Source organism: Antennarius striatus, chromosome 7, assembly GCF_040054535.1.
Source record: "Antennarius striatus isolate MH-2024 chromosome 7, ASM4005453v1, whole genome shotgun sequence".
NCBI lineage: Eukaryota > Metazoa > Chordata > Actinopteri > Lophiiformes > Antennariidae > Antennarius > Antennarius striatus.
Genome location: NC_090782.1, coordinates 5,807,038 through 5,825,239, shown reverse-complemented (window position 1 = coordinate 5,825,239; position 18,202 = coordinate 5,807,038). Strand labels below are relative to the sequence as shown.

At 39.4% G+C, this 18,202-nt stretch overlaps 2 protein-coding genes across 5 annotated transcripts in view; both read left to right on the top strand.

The window, feature by feature from the left end:
- The window catches only part of agbl4 (AGBL carboxypeptidase 4), a 285,402-nt gene that overhangs the window by 211,102 nt on the left and 56,098 nt on the right, over positions 1-18,202 (top strand). The gene's annotated exons all lie outside the window — the stretch shown is intronic.
- Positions 2,936-17,601, top strand: bend5 (BEN domain containing 5). 4 transcript variants are annotated; one of them, XM_068320265.1, is made up of 7 exons: positions 2,936-3,028; positions 3,152-3,210; positions 4,214-4,344; positions 6,437-6,914; positions 8,815-8,963; positions 11,246-11,459; positions 11,653-17,601. In XM_068320265.1, the coding sequence occupies exons 3-7, from the start codon at positions 4,243-4,245 to the stop codon at positions 11,847-11,849; spliced, it is 1,140 nt and encodes a 379-aa protein (XP_068176366.1). In that variant the 5' UTR covers positions 2,936-3,028; positions 3,152-3,210; positions 4,214-4,242; the 3' UTR covers positions 11,850-17,601. The 4 variants fall into 4 exon arrangements, 3 of the variants coding, with proteins under 3 accessions (XP_068176366.1, XP_068176365.1, XP_068176367.1); XR_011036803.1 differs by having other exon boundaries at positions 2,963-3,210; positions 11,653-11,922; positions 13,166-17,601; XM_068320264.1 differs by having other exon boundaries at positions 2,963-3,210.

Sequence of the window (18,202 nt, the reverse complement as noted above, 5' to 3'; positions counted from 1 at the left end):
TTACCATGTGATTTGGACTAGTTCAGTTCATTGCAATTATTTTGCATAAATGTAAGAATCTCCTTTATTTATCTATTGAATGAAAAGGATGAATGGAACACAAATGTCAGAATCAGTTCTATTTCATCATCAATTTCTGGCAGGTTGGTTTAGTTTTGTTAATGGCTTCATCTGGTTGTGCAAATTGTGCTTTGAGTGGAGGATTAAATTAGTCTTTAGTGCCTCTGACTGTTTATCTCTCAAGGTGTGTAACAATTCAAGGAGAATCTACTGACATGAGCATCATGGATCATTCAATGGCAGAGCCAGAGCTTTACATTACAATCATGTAACAAGGCAGTCAGGAAAAATATCTAATCTGCTACATGCAACAGCTCCCACCACTGTGTGGTGAAAGAAGCAGCCATACTGTCTTATGATGTCCATTGAACTCTTACAAACCAATATAACGGTTGACATGGGATGCACTGCTACACATGAACACACAAAGGAAATGCACCACAATTAAAAGTCCAGGAACATCATAAAATATGTTGGTGTATCCAGTTGTGACAGGTTTACATAGCAGTGGGTTAACTTATTGATAGCAATATATAAAAAAACATTTAATATACCGTATATTGGATTAAATACATTATCTTCATATTGTCTGTCAATTGAATGTTCATTTTTTTAAAATGACAATTTGTTATACGGACAAGTGGCGTACGTACTGCAGTAAGCAGCGAGCCTTACATTTCACAGAGAAAACTATGCATGTGTGCAACATCATTGACTAAGAGGGTTCAGCAGTGCAATGGAGCAAAGTACCATGAAACCACTACAGTGAGTATGAAGGAATGTATAGGTTATGTTTTGAGTTTTGGAGCAGTCCTCATAAATCCTCACTTGGTGCACTTTACCATATGAAGACTAATTCATTATAAAAGTGTTCCAAGAACATGAATTTGTAAAAAAAAAATAAAAAAAAATGGTATAACAGTAAATTCTCTACGTTGTGCTCTCAGGAATTGTAATGTGTGTGATGACAATACAGGTAATAACTCAGTTGTAAGAACAGCAGCAGTGTTGAATTTATGATGAAATGTGTTTTTGAAATGTTTTGTTTTGAAATGTGATGTGTTTGAAGGGCCTTTCTTGAAAAATATGAATATTGTCACAGTCAGAAAAGTGTGTAAATTAGAATAAATTTTGGGATCTCAAATTTTATTGTGTCTCCAGGCAGACTTCCATCTGTGATGCACCTTCATAAACTCTAACTTAAGGTTGTTTTTAAAAAAATTGATTGAACTTCTTTAGGCTGCAGGAACAACATCACTTTTAAATGGAGTAGTGCTCCCTGTTAGAACAGTGGCCACTTCAAAAAACAGAAAGCTCCACAAACTGAACAGCCGTATGTTGACAATCCCAGCCCCTAGGATAGGAGAGCCATTGAACAGAAGCTTAGATTAACAGTAATCCTCTGTTAGACTTGTTGAGAAGCTGCTCTGATCTCTTGTCTGTCGCTCTCTCTCCTGTTATGACTGTGGAGCTCAGCCAGAGTATCACCTTACTGATATACTGTATACTAAATGACTGTGGCCTGAAACAAAACAAATTAATCCTCGCTTAAATGAGGATTTATAAAAAAAAAACAGTGTATCTACTAACTTTGTGTGAAAGTGCATACACGTAACATTTGAAACTTTAAAGGATGGTGCTTTACAGAAAAGTGAAACAGACACTCCTTCCCAGTCAATAACATAGCTGGAGGGTGAAAACAACTTGTATGAAACAAGCCATAAATGCTACTTCAGTAAATTAAACAACTGCCATCTAAGCTTTGAGATTTATTCTCATTGTTTTCCCTTATATTTTTTGTATACATTGGCCACATCGAGATTGGTCACACAGCACAGTAAACAAATACCAAAGGCAAGTTGGAATTTGAAACAGTAGTAATAACTAAGTAAAGGCCTGAAACTATGAAAAAAAATATCAGAGAAGAAAAAAGAGCTCCATATAGTTCTGCATCAGTTAATTTTCAATTACAGCAGCTGAAGCAGAACAAAACGGTGTCATTTATCGACTGTGGTGCTCTCCATTGGAGTAACAACAGTGAGAAGCCCATCCTGTTGTATCACCACATGGCTCTCATACAACACCCAGGAGTGCACTTCTGTCAGCTATCCTTAACCTTTCTGTTTTGATAATAGAAACAGATGACAAGTGTACACAAGGAAACCCATGAAAGCACAGACCAGTGAATCTTGACCAGACAGGTGACTTTTCCCCCTGCAGCTTTCTGTAATAATTCTCTTAAGACAAGGGTGATGGGCATCAAAAGAGATGAGGGTAATGATCCAGCATGACTGACATTCCCTAATCCCTAAATGAAGTTCTTAAAACACAACAAAAATATATCTTTGTTGATATTAGTATTGATCAGGTCAATTTATTTTCTATTATAACATTTTATTGTAGAACACTTTTCTTAGCCTCTCGATTACAATAACCCGCGCCGACACACACACACACGCACACACGCACACACACGCACGCACACACACACACACACAATTGTGCGCACGCACTACAAGCGCCAAAGTAAAAAATAAAAATAAAAAAAAACATTAATAGTTTATTGAATTATTGTAAATCGCGTTCTCTCGAGCTGCTTGAAGTTTGACGGGGAAAAAAAACTGATCGATATTAGAATTAAAATACAGGAGCAACAGACTTTTTTTTCAGGTTTAAGCGCTTTGAAATGTCTCTGTTTGTGATTAAGCGCTTTACAAATAAAAGTTGATTGATTGAGGTTTGTGACAAAATATCAAAATCGTTTGTGATTATTCTGTGTAGCATTTATCAAATCAAACGTCACATCTATTGCTCATGCCTTGATGTTCTGCTCTGGTGATGTGGACCAGGCAACAGTAGTCGAGCGCAGAGCATCCCCAGTTCCCTATGTGTACATATATTTTTAATACTTTGTGAGGAAAATCTCTCAACCATATCCAAAGTGCTGGACCAAAGAGGAGTAGATAATGTATGCTTTTGTTAGATTCTTTGAAGACGATATGTGCTACGCGTTACCCGTTTCAAATATCGAAGATTTCAGACCTCTGCACAAAACAGATTTTGATAATCAGAAGGTGTATCTGGTTCACAGAGCTGAGGAGAATGGCAGCGCAGGCCAGCAGTGCGAAGCACAGATCCTTGCCCTTGCAGGTAAGTTGTCCTCTTAGTAGACCCGCCTTTCTATTTTTAAGGTTTGTTTTTACTGTCTAGCTGAGTAGCGTTTGTGTGCGCGAAATTGTGGGACGTGTCAAAGGAAGCCCCTTTGTCCGATCTGTCAGAACGTGATCAGCTGGAGGCTGACACTGGTAGCCACAACGATGTCCCGGGCTGTGACTAGCTACATACGTAAGCTAGTTCGACATGCTTAGACAAGTTTGGTGGGTAGTCATACGTTGTCAACGCATTACATTTTGGTTATTTCTTAAATAAGAGCACGCTATTCAGTTTCGATAGAGAATCGCTGGCTGGTTCGCTACATACGCGGCGTGTAAAGTTAGCCAGCCACAAGGTTGTTTACAACAGCGAGCTAACGCTCCCCCGTTAGCATCGGAGCGCTAGTTAGCTTAACGCTGTGGCTACATTATAAACGCATACAGCCTCTCGGTCACCTGTCATCGTTTTATCGACGGATGAACATGTACAAAAATGCTAGCTTCGATCGGTCGCGGTTAGCCTGCTAGCAGGCTCGTCTGTGGGTCGCTGCCACGGGAGACGCGTCGCTGCAGTCATGGCTGTGTCTGAAACATGAACGCAGACCACTGGCAAGCGGCTCCGTCACCAGCATGCAATTGTTATGGCTTTTTCATGACAGTGCATCATGTTAATGTGCTGACGTAGACGCGTGGAATGAGTCGGTCACTGGTGGCTTCCGTGGCCACCAGTGTTTACAAGTGATTGTGTGGTTTTTTTTTAATGTCCGCGATCTGCAGCAAAGCCAATGTACATCCCTGATCTCCCAGTATGATCTGTCTGTGCGTGTGTTCTAATGTCTGTATAGCCACTGCACATTAGGTCAAAGCCGAAAGTGCTGAAGTTATTATGACATGACTGAATGGAAAGACCAACATTTTAAAATCATGTCACATTTTTGTGAAATCCCTTTTAACTTTTTGGAACTTCACATGATTCTTGATGCCTTTTCTGCACTCCACAGACACAGTAGTGGAAATTGAAGACAGAATAATGCAAAAGAAGATGAAAATCCCCAAGATGTCCTTCAAGAATTCTGGAAACTCTATTGAGAACAGTTTTGGAGAGGAGAGAATGCCACTTAGACATAAAAAGGTAGGCTTATCTGACATTAACAGTATTTTGAGCTTGTTTAGTTTAATTGCTGACATTTATGAACAATTTGATCACACCTTTTTCAGTGATCTGTTTCTTATCTGTTCATTTTAAAGTACCAACTCAGTGATTTAATCATAACAAAAATCACATAGTCCAGTAAACAGGTACAAACTACTATCAACAAATTATCCTAAAACAGTAAAACATTTTTCCATTTAAATGACTTTTATTATCAGAAAAGTCATGTGCTACTTCAATGTGGACACAAAATAATTTTATTATTGCACTTAAAATGTAAACGTGAGGAAATATGTCAAACTAATGCCTAATATTGATGCATACACAACACATTTTCCTATACTGTATTTTAAATGCCTCTCTTCATAGATGTATTTAATGATAGATGTAGAATGTCACTTTTTCATAAACTTGGCTGACACCCAAAATCCCCCACGCTATTTTTAACCATATGCTGGATTAACACAAATTCAGCACTCTGGACAACTGCCCTTTCACAGACAAATCCTCTGAGCAGCTCATCAAAGAACTCAGTGACTCCTCCTATTGAGACCCACACAGTCAAAACAAACACTTTGCAATCCGTCTGTTGTGTCATTTCAGATTGAAATTTAATGTTGTTTTAATCAGAAAAAAATAAAAAAACTGTTTGTATTTAATCTAGGACCGTTTTTACCGTAAAATTGTACCCTCTTTCTCATCATGAGAGCTGGTGACTGTAAATCAAAGCCTCTTTTGTTTAACGAGTAGGAAATTGTCAATATAAAAGGACCTTGTTTGGACGGAATCTAGAGACTTTGATCTTTTGTATCTGTGCCCATTTACAAATATAGTACCTAACTCACTCACAGAAAGGCTTCTGTTGAGGGTAATCTGTTTATTATTATTATGTCAATTTTTTTCTTTTGGGACACTATAATGTCATCCGCACATTCAAATGTTATATACAAAACTGTGGTGAGACCAGCGATGTTGTTTGGTCTAGAGACAGTGTCGCTGAGGAAAAGAGGTAGCCCGAGCTGGAGGTAGCAGAGATGAAGATGCTGAGGTTCTCTCTGGGAGTGACCAGGAAGGATAGGATCAGGAATGAGTACATCAGAGGGACAGCACATGTTAGAGTTTTTGGAGATAAAGTCAGAGAGACCAGACTGAGATGGTTTGGACATGTCCAGAGGAGAGATAGTGAATATATTGGTAGAAGGATTCTGAGTTTTGAACTGCCAGACAGGAGGCCTAGAGGAAGACCAAAGAGGAGGTTTATGGATGTAGTGAAAGAGGACATGAAGGTAGTTGGTGTGAGAGAAGAGGATGCAGGAGACAGGGTTAGATGGAGGCAACTGATTCGCTGTGGCAACTCCTGAAGGGAAAAGCCGAAAGGAAAAGAAGATATATATATACATACACACATATGTGTGTGTGTATATATATATATATATGTGTGTGTGTGTGTGTGTGTGTGTGTATGTATATGTATATATGTGTGTATATACTGTTTATGTATGTATGTATGTATATATATATATATATATATATATATATATATATATATATAGGTAGATGAGTGTGTGTATAAATATATATACACACACACATATGTATATGTACATATATGTACATAATCCCTCATAATCCCTCTTACGTTTAATGCGATCCAGGACCACCCGTGAGCAACAAAATTCTGCGATATTGTAACAAACTATTTTATTATTTACGGTAATTTAAACATTTTTGAACCATCCCCATACTGATATTAAACCACCTTATATCTGTATTACCTGATCCCCCACTCTTGTAGACTGTTTAAAGCACTTGTGTATTCACGAAAAGTGTTTCTGTAATACACAGTGCACTGTATTAAGTGAGTCTTGGAACATAGCGCACACATGGAAGCTGTCAGCCAATAGCAAGCGCGTATGATATCATGAGACTACCTACTAAAAATCTGTGATGTAGTGAAGCCGTGCATCATGAAGTATATAAGTATAAGTATATAAGCACGGGGTTACTGTATATACAGTATATGTGTATGTGTTTGTTTGCTTACTTATGTATTTATTTCTACTGTGATCAGGCTATGTCCCAGGACCATGGGCGCCCCCTTTCCAACCCTTCCAAGAGTCTAGCAGCAGTAGTAGCTCGCCTGGAGAGAAATGCAGCTAATTCCTGTATGGAATACGAGGAGGACCTGGATGAGGACCGGTTGGCTGAGGAAGGAGACGATGCAGATGATGAAGATGAAGATATTGAGGCAGAGCATCAGCGACATCATCACCAGCACCAACAACAACATTCAGAAGTGGACACAGATTGTATGTCTGGGGTAGCAGCAGCTGTGGTTCCTAGAGTCCTATATGAGGAACTGGTTCACAGCTACAGGCAGCAAGAGGAGGAAATGCGACGACTGCAACAGGAGCTGGAGAGAACTCGTAGGCAGCTAGTGCAGCAGGCCAAGAAGCTGAAGGAATATGGCAGTTTGCTGACAGAAGTCAAGGAACTAAGGGACTTCAATAGGAGGCTGCAAGACGTGCTTCTAATGAGACTAGGCAGCGGTGAGGTGCCACATGCACATATACCAACACAGAAACCACTGCTGATGCTGTTTATTAGTAACCTTTATCAGCCATTTCAAAAAGGTCTACAGGATTAGTTGGTACTTACATTTAGTAGAGGAGGAAAATATACAGAGGTACAAAATGTTATGTCATAAAATGACATTGTTGGGCAGAAACATCTGTAGGAGGAAATTGTATGAACACCTTATGATTGTAGTGTTTACTGTGTACTGAGACAAAGCATTTATTTATACCCTTCTAGCCTAAAAAGGATCTAGTAATGTTTTAAGAGCACTAGTAAAGGCCAAGCACCATTTACTCTGAAAAACGAGCACATTGCAATTCCTTTGTGAAACATTTTGAGGTAAAGGCCTCTTCATAATTCTTAACCCTTTGGGTATAGACTCTTGTATATACATCTATGCATCTTGTGTATAGATTTAGAAATTCAATGAGGGTTGTATTCAGTTCTATCACATGGTCTGTCATTTATTCCCCTTCTGCTCATCCTTTGTGAATTGCTCCAACCAAGATGCCTGTGTATTTACACCATATACCACTGTTTCAAACGGTTATTATGCCAATGATAAGGCACTCCCATTGATGAAGGTAAGTTTCATCGATGCACATGGTTATATTGCTTTAAAACAAAGCAATATATCCATGTATAGCAGATATATTTTAAATATGCAAGGTTTAAAGTCTCAGTTACGTAAGGTGTTTTAGTAGTCTGAGTATCAGATGCATTTGTTTGAATTGTGTGGCCAAATCTCCAGATAGGACAAATATAGACAATTGAAATTATAGCTCAGGTTCCAAAAAATGGTGGGAAACTATTTAAAACATAGATTAAATAAGAACAGAAGAAGTCATTTGCAATCTCTGCCATGTTCAATGAAAACACTTCTTGAAAGTGTTCCTGAGCTCATCTTATAAATCATTATATAGTTGTGTTCCTAACTTGGCCCCATTGATTGAGCCTTTCAAGGATACCCCTGATACTAAATCTGTTACCAGTCAGTGGTCTATTCAGCTGTTATTAAGCATTTCACAGCTTTCCTAATCTTTAATCACCCTTGCCACAGTTTCCTTGAAATATGGAGTTGGGGTCAAAATCAGAGTAAAAATACATTTACAAAGAGAAACTGATGAAGCTGATGTGGTGAAACATTCAAAACTTTGTCTTTTTACTCCAAATTGAGTTTGTCAGAGAAATTGGCAAATTATTTCATTTGGTTAATTTCACATTATACACTGTGTCCTAACTGTTTTTACGTGTAATAATCTACCAGTAGGAGTCTAATGGATCTCCCACTAAAGAAGTAAATACAGCAAGGGGAATGAAAAGCACTGTAGCTGCTAACTCTTTGCTATATAGTGGTGTCTCTGCAGTGTACAAACCCCAGTTTTGCCAGATGTTGGTATTAACCTCAGGCTCCACATAGATCTAAACAGAGGCGCCGGGCTCTGGTGAGAGGATCTAATGGACAGGCTAAAGATTAGAGCACCCTGGAGTGCTGTCGGGCAAGGGATGGAGGGCACTGACCAAACTTAAAACTCATCAGCTACGCTGAAGCTTAAGCCCAGCCACCATGCCAGCTTAGAAAAAATGGCCTTGAAGCTCAGGGAACCCTAGACCCAAGGTGGGGAGTGAGCAACCAAGCAGGTGGGCAGGGTTCCAGTGGCAAAGACTGGACAATCATGGCCACATGCTGCCAGATACTATGGGTAAGGGATTAATATGCACCTGGCTGTGTACCACTAACATGTTGTTAAGTGTAACTGAACACAGTTTTAACCCAATAAAAGTCATCCTTTTATTGGGTTAGTTGACCAGCAGCTGATGAATGGCCTGCGTGCATTGCCAAAATATGAAATATTTCTTTTAAATCTGCAGAGCCTATGCATGACAATGGCACTCAGACAATCAAGGCTGAAGTGGTTGAACCCATTGTGGAAGCCCAGGAGACGTGCAGAGAAGAAGCCAACACCAGTTCCAGCTACTCACCCTCACCAAGAACAGTGTACACCTGCAACGATGGAAAGGTACGTCTGTAGACAAGAAGAGACTTAACTGTCACCCATATGAATATCACCATTTCACCTGGGTTGTCCTGTTTGTTATCAGTATTTATATGCTGCCAACCTTTTGTTGGTTTGTGGTTGTTCTGCTTTAATCACTTAATCTTTTTGTCTCCATATTTGTTCTTCAAGGCAGAGTCTTCCATTTGTAAACAAACAATAAAAATTAATCAGCTGTTTGCAAAAATAGACCAAGAGCGCTGGTTGAAAACGTGGTATTGAAAGATGGCAGCTCTCAGCAGCTGAATGACAAGTCTTTTATGCGTAGTCCGTTAACACATTTAAACACTTCCTAGTGTTAAATCCTTAAAACAAGCCAGTGCTTTCTATAAAGCTGAATTGAGAAACAAGTTAATGGTTGAATGTATTGTAATTACTATGCATTAATATAACATTACAAATAGGAACAATCACCACCACTCACCAACTAGCCCAACAGCCCTTCTTACCAATTGAGATTCCTGAATCCCCCTCTGTATGTCCAGCTCTTTCCCAGAGGATGACTCTGGGAAATTGCCAGATTTAGTAGGAAATGCTGTATTTTTAGGGCCATGGCTCTGTAGTTGTAAAGCCCCATTCCATTGGCTACCCTATTTTAGCAGGTAAACAAGGTTGAGAAAATTATTATTCCTGCAACCCCAGCCACCATCATCAGTGTTTATTGGCCTGTTAGGGTTCTTTACTCCTCTCACTGCTGTAAGTCAACCAGCGTCCTGTCTCTGATGACAGGGGGGGAATTGGTACTACAAGCTCTGGGGCCTGCAGCTACGTCATGCGTGAAGAACACTTGCAAATTAGAAATCTCCTACATCAGGGACCCCATATCAATTATTTGCACAAGAGGAATTTAAAGTGAGTGACAGGTTAGCCTGTGTGAGAGAGAAAGAGGGCAGTAGAAGAGAAATGAGTGAGAGAGAGAGGAAGGCAATGAAGAAGGAGACTGAACACTGTCTGGTCTAACTTAAGGGTAGTGAAATGCTTGTCCTGCTGGCCAGGGGCCTAAAGTACATTAGGGAACACTGGGAAAAGGCTTTTGGAAGTTAGCCTAAAGTCTTTACCTTGATAAGAGAGGTGAGAAGGAAATGGGGGGCATATATGCCCCTGGTGCTTTAACTCTCTGAAGAGACTAAGGTAGTCGTTCTAGAACAGCAATCAGCTGAGTGTTTGGTGCGGGTTTATGCAGTGTGAAGTGGTCCTGTATAGAGAGCTAGAGGCCAGATTCACAGTGGAGGTAATCCAGGCTACAAGCAGTCGGTGGCTCGAGCTTATGTATGGATCCTTTTTCAGCGTTGCCCCTTGGGAGTTGTTAAGTGGTATAAGTGACAGCTGGTATGGATGATAGGCTACAGCCTGCCACGTCATTTTAGATGTAGAGGTTTTACACCAGCATGAAACATTGGCAGTGAAACTGAATTGTTTACCCCCAAAACAAATGTCCCTGGCAAACAGGGTTGCCACTGTAATGATTAAGTTTGTTGAATTCTTTTCTTTCTTAAGATTTTTAAGGGTAGAATTTTTCTGGGGAGGTTTGTAGACACTGTGTTCTGTTTCCCTTCTTGGCTCTAAATACCAGAGTCACATGTTTCCTGATGGTGGTTTTGAGTGCACAGCCCATCATCCACCAGAGATAATTACTTTCTTCATGGAGCAAACTTTGTCTGCCTTGTGTTATGTCTCCCCAAATTTCTGTTATTTTTGCCACTGTCCATCAGTTTATCCGTTTTTCTTTCTTGCACATTTGTCTCCCACTCTCACATCCTGTGTCTAGATATTAGCTGGCAAACCCACAAACATCCCAAACTTGGTGAAATAATATAATACCATCAAATGCACAGGTTTCCCCTGATACTGATGCTGACACCAATTTTTTGCAGATTGGAAGCAATTATGGAGAGAAATTACTTTTGTATGAAAAAATATTTTTCTTTTTCTTAGAAGCACCAGCCCGGCCTGTAAAACAAACTTTCTGTTCATGATTTTTAAATGTGGCCTTTCAAATTAAAATAAAAATTTTAAACTATTTTTCTAAGTGGATTGTGCAGACAGTTCTTCTTCATTAAACATGTTTGAAGTCCTGCAGTGGTGCATTGCAAAGTTTATAAGTGTCACCAAGCACATTCTACAGATTTTAATCTGAACTGCTGAGCATATCCAAACTATTTAGATTTTAGTAATTCTGACAAATGTGCAAATAGTTGTAACCACAAGCAACTTTAAACGCTTCTGTCTTTACGTCATCTCTGTAGGTGCATCTAGGTGGAGGGATCTGGGTGGAGGAAGAGAAGTGGAACCAGCTGCAGCGAACCCAGGGAGACTCCAAGTTCACGAAGAACCTGGCTGTAATGATCTGGGGCACAGAAACCCTCAAAAACCGTAGTGTTACAGGAGTGGCAACTAAAAAGAAGAAAGATGCCCTGCCCAAGCCACCACTGTCACCCAGCAAATTGAAAATTGTCAGAGGTAAGACACAGTCAGTCTGGGTTTAAGCCTTAAGCCTTTCTGAGAGGTCTTTTGTAAGGTGACACAAGTATGAAAATACCACATACAAAAAATATGTATCTTTTCACAATCTGTGAATCAATGAATTATATTTTTAACCAGAAGCATTTTTTCACTTGAATGTAGTCTGACTGCCCACTCACTCCTTCCCCAGAGTGTCTCTACGACAGAGTGTCTCAAGAAACAGCTGACAGTGCAGAGATTACACAGAGATTGTCCAAAGTGAACAAATACATTTGTGAAAAGATAATGGACATCAACAAGTCCATCAAGAATGAGGAGAGGCGGGAGTCCAAGCTGCTCATCAGACAGACAGTCAAGATGGAGAATTTCACCTATGATGGCATGTAGAGATCAACGGTTGTCACGCCAGCGCCTTCTGCCACCCCATTCCCCGTGGTCTGCAGGAAGTCAAGGGGACTGGGTATGAGTGTTTTGGGGATATCTGTCACAGGTTCAGGAACAGTTGTTGTAACATTGTAATATTGGATCTGTAATTATGCGAAAGATGAGAACAAACTGAGCCCACGAAGCAACTTTCCGCTTCCTCAGTGTGAAGTTTCAGACAGCTTTACCCACCAGTGTTAAGGGAAACGTGTGAACATGTTTGATATGAGCTGTTATGTGTGTTTTTATAAGCTTTACAGCGGGATTGGTACAGAGACGTCTTTTATTGACATGTGCATTTGTGTCAAAAGGGGAGATTACAGGCGTTTATTAAATTGATTTATTGTTCTGTGTCAGAACATAATTTTCCTTAAACTTTTAAAAAGTAAGAGGTTATTTCCCTAGAAAAAGGCTTCTGATGCTATGATGATGCTCATTTGCAGTAGGCCTGTCTTGTGAACTACTGGGTATTTTGGTGACTGCTTAACTGCTGATTGTTTACTGTTGGTATTTACTGCATAAGATGGGACAATCATGGTCTCCAATGCACAAGTCTTAATTGGTGACAGCCATTTACATTTTGCAACAGATTCCGTTGCACAAAGAGATTTTTCCCCTCCACCTGTAGGCCAAACAAATGAGAATTTATTACAGATTAAATGTCAGTTTATAACTTGCTATTTCAATTTCTTATTTGAATCACTGAGTTCTGATCGTTTGGCATCATCTTGATTTAACACGTGACTTTCAGACAATTGGACTGCTTTATGAAGTCTAGTGGTACAGGCATGATTATGCCTAGAAAGGCCTTAAATGGATTTGGCAATCACCAGGGGTCGGTATGCTCCTGGGTTTTGTAGTTGGATGTGATTGTAAATGTATAGTAAGCTGAAGTAATGAAACTTCAACTGCACTTTACTGTGAGAATGTCAAAAGTGATTACAGGTACTATTTTCTGTATTTACTTGCTATCCCTGCACGTGTTTTGAATATGTTGTGCTGCGTGACGCAGTGTGGGGAAGAAAACGTGGACACTGCGCTGTACGGTTCAGGTCTTCTTATGGAAGCAGTGTTGGTTGTGGGTAAAGCTGTCTGGAATACGATTGCTGAAGTCGTCTGGGCACTCTGAACCTAATAATAACCCCCCTTTCCCACCATGGGAACAAAGTAAGGCTGCTTTAGTGACAATTTCCCCTGAACTATGCCATCAGAACTTTGGAAAAGTCCTTTTTCTTATATGTTTTTTTAAGTGTTTTTGTTATTTTATTGTTTTGATCCAGAACGGTTTGTGTGGCTGACTGCAGGTTGGAACTAAATGCTGCAGATTGAAATCTCAACTGTGACCTAGCTGTGGCTAACTGTGAATCTGCTGCAGAGCTGCCTATCAAGCCTCTCTCCTCTTCACACTTTAGATTCTTGTTTGTTATTTGAGGTATTTCCGTCTATCATTTTGTGTCTTTGGTTTTTGTCATATCAGTTCAGATCAGCCTTTTCTTTATGTTTTGGAGGTATTTAATGTACATAAAAGGACTTTTATTTTCCACAGACATAGATTCTTTAGTTTCCAGTCATGTTACAGTTTGTTTATGTAATTACGGTTGTGATTTCACATTTCCTGACATGTTCTTGCATTTGTTTTTACTTTATTTTCATGTGAATTGTTGGCTTTAAACTTGATGTTGTATTCAAATGTAGTGGAATCTACAAACAATTGAAAATATGTTCCATTCATAGCCAAAGCGAAGTTTGTGGAAGAAGAGCGATAAGGCTTTCCTTAACATCCTTTTTTGGCAGAGCCCTTACATTATACTACATTCACAACATGTGATGTTAGTGAAGCTCACTTACAGTGTACCTTGTAATAATCTGCCATAGTTAGATGAGATCTGTATCTGTAACCATAGTAACCTAGCAGTTCAGATGCAGTAGTCACATTAACACAAATCATTTACATTGAATGCACTTTAAACTTCTGGGCAATTTCTTCAATGTATAAGAAATGTATTTGTGTCTTTTTGTCCTTTTTTTTGTATATCAGTATAGATTGAGAACTCAAGTATCATTTTATCATAATTGAAGCACCTTAAAATTTTTAATTTATTTTTTATTTTGTAAGAATGAGTGATGGGATATGATTTTTATTTTGTCAAACATGCCCCTGATATGCCAATACTCCAAAACAAGCTGGAAAGATTTACTACTTAAAATCACTTGAAATAGTGTTTAAAACTTTATAGACTGATTATGGATGTTTGGAAAACTTGATTTCCACAAGTTACAATATGTTGAAAGTGGCTACTACAACTTCCATCATGGCCTCTTGAACAACACATGATATTCAAGCCCAAACGGGATTCACCAGTCTAAATATAGTTATCTCTGTGAAGAATGTGTGAAGATGCTTGTTACATTGAATAGGACTTATATTGAGATAATGATGTGCTTTTTCAAAGACTGGTAAATGTAAGCCAAAGTGTTGAAGGCTAGACTCAAGCTAAAGATGGGAAATACTGAGGAATCGGTATGATTTGCACAGATAATGCCCCATACAAAGCTAAAACGGCAAATCTAATCTAAAGCCAATAAAATAGTGAAAAGATATTGATATTTATTTTTTTTTCTTAAATATTCCTTTTGTTTTCTCTTTGCAAAGAAACATGAGGCTAGAGGTGTATTTAAAATACATGTGATTTAAAAGAAAAAGATTTTACGCTGTGCAAAAGCAAACAAGTCTGACACGTGCTTGTGTATTGTGTTTGTGTTTGTTTCTTTGCTGTTTGATTCCAAACGGGAGTCTGGTTGAAATAATGCTTTAAGATGGCATATTTATAGAGCTATTACATCATCTAAAATGTTAACTTCATTTCAAAGGCTGGTTTCCTGGAGTGCGATGAGGCCTAATCCTTTAACTAAAACCATCTTTAGCAGATGAAAGCTGTATGGGAGTACTGTATGTCTTTAACCCAGATTTGGCTTAATCTGTGGTGGCAAGGCCAATCACCATCAAAAGTCGAAGTCTCTTGCAGACAAGCAGTTTAGGTTCTAGCTGCCCTTTAGCAGCATACACCAGTGTGTAACCTGTCAGAGCCATTACTGAATGATTTAGGCCAGTTTTTGCTCTGAAACACACCAGACCTTCCAGCACTCTGACTGTCACACTCAAGTAGCAATAGGAACGAAATGTAACCTCGCTTTTTCTGTGATCTTCTTCCTGTGCCACCTCTAGGTCCTTATTCTCCTGGCATTTATATGGAGTAGGTTTTAAAAATGCATTCAGCCCTCATTCGCTCGTGGTTTGGCTGATGTTGTGAAAGCCTGTCAAAGTTTTAGAAGTGAGCGAGCTTTATGTTGCTTTTTGACAGTTTGATTGGGAAAAAGAGATCAGTCCCAGCGTCACTGAGTGGAACAAGATAAATGGCTCCATCTAGCAGCTTTCACACCCAGGTGTACAGAAAAAACATTACCATTTGAGCCTCAGATACAACGTCAAACTTCTTTTAAATGAGGAAAAAAACAAAAGTAATGCGTTGATAGGCCTATATTTTTCTTAAAGTATCAGAAACTTTGTATACAATCCACAAACCGGTTCTACTTCATCTAACTTCACCGTCCTACCTCATTGTTACTCTGGTGTTTGTTTGTCAGTGACTGTAAACTATGAAACTATGTGTGTGTATTAAAAATAATCTATAGGAAAGGTATACCTGGTTACTCAACATGTACAGCTTATAAAACTTGTAAAACACCTCAGTACAAAATATCATTCTTAAGAAAAATCTGTTTTATTACTTGCTTAAAGATGCTGCTCTAAAGGGTGTCTGTGTGAGGAGTCTTCTCTGAATATATACACGATCTTCACTCTTTGCTATGTCGTGCAGTTGGTCAGTGGTTGTGTTCTGTCTCTGTATCGCATTCTGAGATTTAACTGGTCAACGGTGCTACCAGCAAACAGTTCAAAAACTGATCTGTCGGACCTCAAATGGTGCTGTTTTTCTATGTTTTTATCCTCATTCAGCCGTTTTATTCAGGTGTGTCAACCGCTACTATCCCCTCAGCTTATCAGATCTTAAGCCAAAATATTTAGCAAAGTGAAAACCCTGCTATTACTGTATCAACTTGTACGCTATACGTCCAAATAAAGTAGATAGTGATTTTATTCTCAGCTGTGAGTTTCAGAAGTACCTCAGAACCTGCTGATTTCCATTGGATGTGTCTGCTTCTTGCACATGTTGTTTAACAATATTACATTAATGCCATGTGTTTTCAGAAATATGCAGTTTTACTGGTCAGATCAGGTTTACCTTCATGCAGTACATTATCAGACCACACTTGGAAGACAAATTTAAAAGACACCGCTGTTGGCTGATGCCAGGTTGTCATAAAGCAAATCTCAGCTGGACCGGTCCGTGTTTGTTTCAGTAGAGGACGTCCTCGGCCACAACGTGTTCCGTCTGACTTTAGAGGTCAGTTTGTTGTAGAGAAAACGACTCATTTGGTACTCGTGTCTGTGCGGGATGCAATCAGTCATGAGCTTAGGAATGCACCAGGTGGAGCTCCATCTATGATCGTCTGATTGTCAGAGAATTCAGCCATTCACGGATGCTCCTTGGGGGGGGGGTTCAGTTGTCTTGTTGCTGCATTCATCTATTGTTCCTGCAATGTATTGTTTGTCCCTTATATGTGCTTAAGCGATTCAAATTTAAATTAATGTGATGAAGCGATTTGCTCATTCCTGACTTGGTGTTAAGTCATTCATCAGAATTCAGGGTCTGGACTAATTATATAAAAAAATGCATTATATTTTCTTTTACCCTGTGCAGTGACATTAATGTACTTTTTTTTGGGCCAAAGTTAAGTGTTTGCCTCTGCCTGTCAGAATGTGTATTTGTCTTTATTGTATTTGATTTATTGCCTGTTTCTTTACTCAGATTCTGTCTGTGAACATGAAGCGTGCTGGGGATCTCCTCTACTGGAGCAGTGTGTGTTCAAATCCACAGCAGTTGGTTTCATGGAAGCACTAAAAGCCATTCATTGGACTGTTACATAGCAGTTCAATTTTAAGCTTTGCTCTGGTTCATGGAAATGACCCAGAGAGTATTGTGTGTAGTTGAATTCCTATGCAGGTGTGGAGTTGTAACCACCTGGTACCACATCACTGTTGGGTGGAGGGCCAACCAGGGAGTGATTCTGGAGGCTGTTCAAACGTTTGAATGTCTGCACAGCCTTGTGAGTCGAAGGGGACAATGGCGACATGACAAATCCCAACAGGACTATTTCTGCGTGTCATGAAGTTGAATTTTACCGAGCAATACAGATCTGCTCTGGTGTACACCTGTTATATGCTTGTGTAGATTCTCCCCCCTGTAACGGTGTTGCACTGCAGTCATCATTAGGGAAATGTTGATCTATTTTCACAGTTATTACTATACGGGGTATTTCCAGTTGGTACGATGATGTGAAATGAATTTCAAGTCGATTGCAGTAAAACGCTCCCTCGCCCTACTTCAGCCTCCCCGAGGCAACCCCACATTCACAGATGTTGTACTCTAAAGAATATGTGATAGAGAGTCTACATGTCTTTGCTAAACCGGCCACACCTCTGCTATGCGAACAAGTCTTTGACGCTTAGCATCCTATTCAGTGTTTTCTCTTGCTGCATTCAGGAACACCTGTTTAATGTATAGATAAACTGAAATAAATCCAGACTTTTATTCTATCAGCGCAAACTTCTTGTTGCCTTTCTTTTTTCTTCTGTGTCTTGTCTTTTAATTAAACCTATACAAGGAAACTGAAACTTGTACTGAGGTCTGTCTGTAGAGCTACAGACAGATTTTACAAATTACAAAGATTTTTCTGTATAATCTCATAACTGTTGCCCCTATTTGCACCCCTGCATCATAGGAGTGTCAGAGCCAACCTGGGAACTATCTCCTCAGAAAAATATCCTGGAGTTTAATGGAAATGAGTTCACAGAATTATGAGCTCCTTCTGTTTGTATTAAAACGTGACATATTTCAACACTAACTCATGTCAAAAGTTTTTATTTTCAAACCGATGGATATATTCAGTGAATGGATTTCAGAAATTCTTAATGACCCCTTAACTACTGCGTATTTCTGTGCACACCATGACTCAGGAAGCCTAATTTAAAAGCAAAGGTTGCTATTGAGTTTGCTACACAAAGGCAGCAATTAACTTACTAAACGTTCCCCCCCCCAGGAGCGTTAACACATGGAGGCTGACAGATTTCCAAACCGTAGGAATGTCTGGTGACAATCTAGTTGTGTTTTCCAGGGTTCCACCGTCTCATCCTGCCG